General features: G+C 46.2%; 1 protein-coding gene across 1 annotated transcript; it reads right to left on the reverse strand.

Annotated features, from left to right (window-relative positions):
* Positions 1–2,816: 2,816 nt before the first annotated feature.
* On the reverse strand, positions 2,817–7,404 carry LOC125540295 (fructan 6-exohydrolase). Its single transcript, XM_048703900.1, has 6 exons — positions 7,158–7,404; positions 6,981–6,989; positions 4,167–5,068; positions 3,690–4,090; positions 3,485–3,581; positions 2,817–3,397 (listed from the first exon to the last, which is right to left on the reverse strand). Exons 1-6 carry the CDS (start codon positions 7,327–7,329, stop codon positions 3,203–3,205), a joined length of 1,776 nt encoding a protein of 591 aa, XP_048559857.1. The 5' UTR covers positions 7,330–7,404; the 3' UTR covers positions 2,817–3,202.
* Positions 7,405–7,656: the final 252 nt, after the last annotated feature.

Consider the following 7,656-nt stretch of genomic DNA (forward strand, 5'->3'; position numbering starts at 1 on the left):
ATGTGATTCGACTATCATCAGCACATGTGATGATAGACTAAACCCTATAAATCGAAGAGAGACTATATTTTGGTACCAAATTAACCTGTGGCATTTTCGTGAGGTCTTCATTGCTTTATGTATGCCCAACACACCATGAGTTCGAACCCAAGAAAACACCACCCGGTGTACTACTCTTCAGTTAAAAACCGACCACTATCTCGATAGGACTCGGATAAGTAGACAAGTGTAGCCAAAGGTGGCAGTTGAGGCGACGAAAATGTATGACTTGGCAAGAAAAATGGAAAATGCTTCTAGCCATCCAGCTAGAGGAAAACAAGCATGCAGGTGGTGCGTTCGCAACACCAGCTGAGTTGCTCTGATTACAATGTAGGCATTTTGCATCCCTACCTAGGGATTTCATTGAATTCCTTGTTTTGTGCATAACATTCAGGCTTATGAGACTGGTTTTTAATTGCACAGTTTACAACAATCACTTCCATAGCAACTGTGGTTTGTCCCAATCTGATGTGCATTTGATGGATATGAAACATATTGTGTGTTAAAAATTTAATCGCAGGTAATATTTGTTGCATAAAAAAATGTGAATTTGCTTATTACATGGAGCAAATAATGAGGTACTCCCTCCGTCCGGGTTTATTCGGCCCGAAGACCAAATCGCAGGACCAAGGAACCTAGTAATTGGCCTTGATTAGGCTGGTCGTAATGAAAGTATCATAAATAATATCATGCATGCCAACTAGGTTTTTTGGATGAGGTGACACATAATTAAATGAGAAAAAAGAGGATGTGGTATCATATTAAATATTGTACTATTTTGTGCCATGCATGACAATTAATAAGGCAACTTATGATACTATGCATTACGAAAGTAGTAGTATGATACACTATTAGTATCATATGTATGATACTAGTATATGATACTCTCCATTACGAGCAGCCTTAAGGCGAAAAGTTTTGGTGTTTAATTGCAGTGAACTTTTCTAGAGCCACGTAATTTAGTGCATGCTTTAGCTAATGCATCCAGCGGCCCACAGTTCACGCGCGTGTTGATGCATGGCCACAGGCATGGCCAATCAAAAGAGCAGCAGAAGTGCACGCGTCCGTTGCCTTCGCTGCGTGCAAACCGGCTAGTTAATTTCCCTCGGTCCGCCGCAACTGACTGGATTTCATTTCAAGAGAATTCAGTAGAAGGGACTAATAAATCCGGACGGGCAATTGTGGCTAAGAGGCCTAAGAAATCCGGACGAAGGGAGTAATAATAAACCTGCTTATTTGGTCATTGCACACGGTTCCATAAGAAGATGCGTGCGTAATGACTACACAAAACACATGCGATTGCTATAAACGGAGCATGTGGATGGACGAACCACCACACGCGAGTTCGTCTTAGCAACGTGTGAGATGGAAGAAGTAACCCACACAATTTTGGCATCGCCTAGTGTATGATGGATGTACCCATCCCAAATGATTGTGCTTCTACAATCACGTGTGATATGGCTGCGCCACAAATGTTTCCACTCATGAAATCATGTGCGATGGAGGACCCCAGCCCATGCGGTTGCTATAAGACAATCGGGTGTAATACCTTGTCCGAACGTAAACATTTTATTCCAGTTAATCGTGTGGGATATATGAAAGATCTCACACGTCCAACTCTTACTGATTGTGTGTGATTTCTCGGCCAATCGCACTTTTTTGCTTCGGGAGGATCATGTGTGATATGCAGACTTAGAGCGTGGTTGGTTTGATGCCAAAAATTAACATGCAAACATTTGGTAAATGCCAAATATTGGCTAGTGCTTGGTTGGTTACCATGTTTATTTGCCAACCTCACAAGAAGTTGTCAATTTTTGGCAACTTTCGATATTGCCAATTATTGGCTTGTCAAGTATTGACAATGCCAAATGTTGGCATCAAACCAATTATCCTCTTAACTAATTTTTTTCGTAGACTGCACATGCAGCCCCTATCGTACACCATCGTAAGGCGACAATTCAGAACTGTGTTTGTAATAGGAGATTTTAACCATGTGCGCATGCAGCCCCTATCACACACCATCGTAAGGCGACATTCGGAACTGTGTTTGTGATAGGAGATTTTAACCATGTGCTATGGACGGTCTCTACACAAGTGAACATTTCCGCCGACAAAAATTTTAAGGCGGGAATCTAAAGAAAAAACAAGGATGAAAGTCGAGTCTAATCACGTGTCCAGGATGTGAGCTACTCCCGAGGTCACCTTCTCACCTAATCGAGCAAGTAAGCAAAGCAAGCAAGCAGACTACTCGATTTGGCAAGCAAAGCCAGCGGCGGAGCCAGGAAAAAACGATTAGGGGGGCCAAATGCGTGACAGTATTGATGAGAGGGGCCAAGTATTAGTAATCGTCACAAAATTTCTTAAAACCTGAAGGAAAATAAGGATATTATGCTATACTTCCTGAGTCATGGGGAGAGCCATGGCTCCTGCCAGTCCCCCCTAGCCCCGCCACTGAGCAAAGCAATCATATAGAAACAACGCGTACGCGTACGTACCATGCTGAACTACTCAATAAATTATTATTTTTTGCATTTCGTCTCTAGCTATCGTCGTTAGTATCGGAGGCAGATCTTGTTAAAGACAACGCCTTGATTACGCGTAAAAGAAAAAGGGAAAAGAGAATCCCTGAAGCTTAGAAGCCAACTGTACAAAACATTTACTCCAATTGGATAAGGGAAAAGAGAATCCCTGAAGCTTAGAAGCCAACTGTAAAAACTTTTTATTTACATTAGTTCCTTTGTTGCCTACCACTATTATTCCAAGGAGCCTAATATTTATTATTTCAAACACCCTATCATATTTTTCTTTTATTTCTATTTAAAAAGTTACATAAACACATAAACGTTGTTATTTTTTGTCCTAGTAAAGTACTACCTCCATACAATAATATAAGACGTTTTTACAGAGGTAGTAGGTGTTTTATAAGTGACATATACATAGCTTGAGTGAATGGGAGCTCCCCAATTGTTTGACACGCATTATTTTCACATTGAAAATGCTACAATAACCCCTTACTTTTTAGGGAGAAATGACCTGGGTCTTACCGGCTCGCACCATGAGGTGGTGGTCTAGTCGGTCATGGCTTGAGCCTCACTTCTACATATTAAACTAGTGCGTGGTTCCTCCAGGAACCGAGTCGGTTTTAACTTTACCCTTAAGGGAGTCACCCGCCATGCACGACGTTTACTGAAGCCATCGCCAGCCTCCATGCCTCGAGCTTGGACACCTTCACGAGTCCGGTCCCATTATTGAACACGAACACATGGCTATTTTTGTTCTCCGCGTGCTCAGGGTACACCCGTGCCGTGATGCATGTCCGGCCCCCACCTCCAAAGCTCTCCACTACCGAATGGTCAATCTATTTGTTGGGAGAAGCGAACAAAATTACAAGGTATTCATTTGATGCATGTAACTAAGCAAAGAATTGACGAAGAATTCTGATTACCAATGTTCTAAGAGATATGGTCCTCCCTTGCTGCTCGATGTCTATGTCCACAAACCCTCCATATGACGGCTTGTACACGTTGTCCCTCCCAGTCGATCTACTCATTTTGTCGCAACACGAGATACACAAGTTAAAACAAGAAAAACATGAGTTTGCAATAGCAGAAAATTCCATCTGAATTAAGGGAGCTGTGTTCTAATCGTACCTTGTGAGGTCGGTGCACATGAGAACTTTGTACTTCTGGTTGTGTCTGAACACTCTGAAGAAGATAGCCGTGTGCTCCTGCATGTTGCTGGAGGCCATGACGAGCAGCCCGAATGGGCCGACCCTGCCTGGCACGGACGCACCATTCTCCTCGCATAGCTTTTGAGGGTCCAGCAGCCAGTTGGGCTGGAAAGTCTCAGCCTCTTCTAGGGATGGGATCTCGAAGATGGCATCCACGTCAGCCTGCGCGCCCACACCAATGATCTTGTTCACGCCACCGGCATTCACCTGCGCTCCTAGCAAGCCGACAACTCGTTTGCTCCTCAATGTCTCGATCTCCTCGATCGGCCACTGCCTTACCTGCTTACCGTCTTCGTCCAGCCACACCTTCCTCGGAACCGTCTACATGTGCACATCATAGCTAATAATATAAAGAGGATGATCAACTAGTTGATTGGAAATTGACCGGAGGATGCACCTGAACGCCGGACCAGCCCCTGGCGATGTCGTTGTCCTGGCTGTCGGACTCATTGGCCCATGCCCATAGCACGCGCCGGTTCTTGCTCGAGTCGAAGAAGGACTTTGATGCATACACGTGCCCGTAGTCGAAGCGGCGCCAGGTCCGGCAATCGTCGGCGTTGCGCTCTACATCCACCTCCGGCACAAAGGTGTCCACCACGTCATCATACCTGCCGACCGCGTAGTAGTCTTGGGTTGTGTTCATCACACTCAACTTCAGCACGTGCCTCACAGCACCGCTCGCTGGTCCGGACGCGTAGCCAAGTCGTCCCTCCTCCACGCCAGGCTCCGCCACCGGGAATAAGTCCGGGCATTCGACCATTCCTGCAGCACGCGATGTGTACAATGGCAAGGCATTCCGCTTCCAGTGCTGAAAGTCCTTACTCCGGTAGATGAGCGTGGAGGCAATGCCATTGGGGCCGCCGACCTTGGCTGCAACGGCGATACGCCATAGGCCGTCGCGGCCTACCCACGCCGTGGTCGGGTCGCGGAAGTTGTCTCCAGGGACGTCGGCTGGGAGTGGTATGACGGGGTTGTAGGCGGGCTTGACCCACTCGCGGAGGAGCGGGTCGGCAGGGTTCTTGGGGAAGGCAACATTCTGCACCTGCACCTCCTTGTCGGCGTCGATGCGGCCGGTGTACAGCAAGACCGGGATGCCGCCTGGGAGGATTGTGGCGGAGCCTGACCAACAGCCATTATAGTCGAAGGGGGCGGTGGGGTCGAGCGCGGTGTCAAGAGCGTCCCAGTTCACGAGGTCGCGGGAGACGGAATGACCCCATGAGAGGTTGCCGGGCTGCCACATTGCGCCCAGCGGATTGTACTGGTAGAACATGTGGTAGACGCCATTGTGGTACATTGGCCCTGTACGTCAATGCAATGGAAATCCGTTAGTTAATTCACTCCGAAAATGCTGTGCGTATGATAAAAACTGCGGGAGAAATTTCCGAGCACCGTGCTAGGTCTTTCCAACCGTATGAAACAGTGTTTCGTCCGTAACGTAAGGTTAACGTAGGGGCAGCATTTTTGCATTAAGACACATGCTGGAATATGGTTTCAATTTTTTTTTCAAATAAGAATATAATTCCGATTTGCCCAACCTCCTAAACATTGGTCAACTTAGAACTTCGCTTGACTACATCCAGGGTTGGCAGTCAAAGTTTATTCAGTAGCTCTGTCGGACCATGTGAAAGTGAAAAACGAGGAATTCAGCTTGTTTTGAAAAAAAGCTTCCTGCTGATCCCACGAGATCATTTACAAAAACAAATTCACTGGCTTATACATACAAGGTAGAGCGATTTACACAGACCAACAGTAGTGCGAAGGTTGTTGCACCAACCATGTTGAATAATGCACCGTGGGTGGTGTTTGTGGTCAATGTATAGTTTGATGGACAGTGCGACGGTGTGGTGCGTCGCACCTTCCCTTATCGTGCGTCGCCGCATGAATTCGTACGTAAAAGAACGAGAGCGTGCTGCCATGCAACGTCCGCGTCGGATTCCAAATAAAGCCGCGTGAACTAATCAAAATGAAGCACTAGGTGCTAGCTACAGTTAGCTCCAATAGTGAAAGTGGTTACTAATGTTCACATCAGTGTTGTCCAGTGCTGCCGGCTTCTTTGCATATGCACGAATCTCTCCGTGCAACAGACAGATCGTCGACAACTCAAGGTATCTAGTGACCGATCAGTCTCATCACTGATGTTAACGTGCAACTCACGCATGGTCCAGGGAGAGAGACGTGCTTGTCTTGTGTGCGTAGTATGTTGACAATTTTTTTTATAAAATGGATGATACTAATTTACGGAAATATATGTACAAATTAAATTATTACATAAACATTTGATGCAGTTAGACAGTATAATATTAATTTTCTAATCCTGGCCAAATATAGTTTTAGGTGGTTAACTAGACCCTTAAATATGATTAGGGGACATCCACAAAAACAATACTACATGATTAGGGGCAACGTGTTTTATAAAATCTGTGTGTCCAAACAACCCTTTAGTGATCACTAGTATTTACAAGCAGTTCACGCATGGTTGAGGGAGAAATATGTGAGTGCATTTAGGCATGCACACGCGTGTCTTGTGTTGTGTTGTGCGCGTGCTGTGAGTGTAAGAATTTGAGACATTGATGGTAATATATCGTCCAATTCAAAAATGAAAATTATTAAATTATCAAAAATATCTACATAATATATCCCTTAGAAAATATGGTTGTTGCCAATATATCCCTTAGAAAATATAATTATCAGTCATGTTTATTAGTTATAGAAAACTAGTAGCATGATGATTGGTGGAATCTGGAGCGTGAGGCCAATTGGGGAGGTTGGAAAGATCATAAAAATGGAGAAAATAATCTTTTGGCGAGGCTTTGCAAATGAGGATTTGGAGAGTCAAAATTGGTATCTTCCGTTGGACTCGCTCTAAACGTGGGATCACAAACTGACGTCCAATACAGGCACACGCACAGTGGAAGGACAGGAACACTTGACACAAAGCATCCCTATCTCAATCATGGGCTAGTTGATTTGGGATGTCTTCCTTTGTTTCTCTACCGTCTATTCAGTGTCCAATGATGGCAACGTTCCTGCCGACAGGCTCAAGACGAGAATCCCAAGAAAAAAATCAAGGAGGCAAGTCGAGACTAATCACACGTGTCCAGTATGTGAGGTCTGCTTGGCACCTACTCTAGCAAACAAGTAAGCAAGCAAGCACACTGCTCGATCGGGCAAGCAAGCAAAGCAAATCATAGAGAAGACGTCGTGTACGTACCATTCGGATCTGCTCAGAACAATCCGGAAGTCACCATGCATGCATGAATGATCCATCCATCCATCATCGGAACCAGAAAATGGTCGGCCATGCACAGTCCACACGAAGGATCAGATTAGCTACTAGTAGCTTAGTTCATTCGTCAAAAGAGAGCAGCTAGATGGAGTTGCTACGTACCGTTCTGCCAGTTCTTGGCGGGCAGGAAGTGGTAGGCGGGCCTGATGCCCACGCCATGGCGGGCTAGCGAGCTCTCCGCTTCCGAGAGCCGGCGGAGTGCGGTGGACGGCGAGAGGAGAAGGCAGAGGTGGAAGGCGACGATGCACGCGGCAAGAGGGAGTCTGGCGGCCATGGCCACCCACAGTGAGGAGGATGAGAGCGGCTGGTTGCACTGGTGGTTGTTGTGCCCCTGCTCTTCCCCCTCGGAGTCGCCGAATTTATAGCGCGCCAAGTTGTGGACGTGGACGTTCACTCACTCACAGCACTGGTGCTGGTGGTAATATGAGCCGTCCATCAGGTCGATCTGAAGGTCTGGAGCTAATGAATACTTGGGGACCCGAGCAGCAGGAGTAGCTTAATTTAAATTGGTCATGGAGCAAAGTTTGGCTGAGGTGGCACGAGCATGGGCACATTCTGGCCGGAGAAGAGTTTTCTTTTAAGAGAGGCAGGTGCGGATATG

Source organism: Triticum urartu, chromosome 2, assembly GCF_003073215.2.
Source record: "Triticum urartu cultivar G1812 chromosome 2, Tu2.1, whole genome shotgun sequence".
NCBI classification, from domain to species: domain Eukaryota; kingdom Viridiplantae; phylum Streptophyta; class Magnoliopsida; order Poales; family Poaceae; genus Triticum; species Triticum urartu.

Bases quoted from the DNA above. Each gene is read 5' to 3' on its own strand.
- LOC125540295 (XM_048703900.1), bottom strand. From the start codon at position 7,329: ATGGCCGCCAGACTCCCTCTTGCCGCGTGCATCGTCGCCTTCCACCTC. The intron at 4,091-4,166 runs GTGCATCCTCCG...GTGCACATGTAG, and splicing joins GGGGCTGGTCCGGCGTTCAG to ACGGTTCCGAGGAAGGTGTG. The intron at 3,582-3,689 runs GTACGATTAGAA...CAAAATGAGTAG, and splicing joins ATGTGCACCGACCTCACAAG to ATCGACTGGGAGGGACAACG.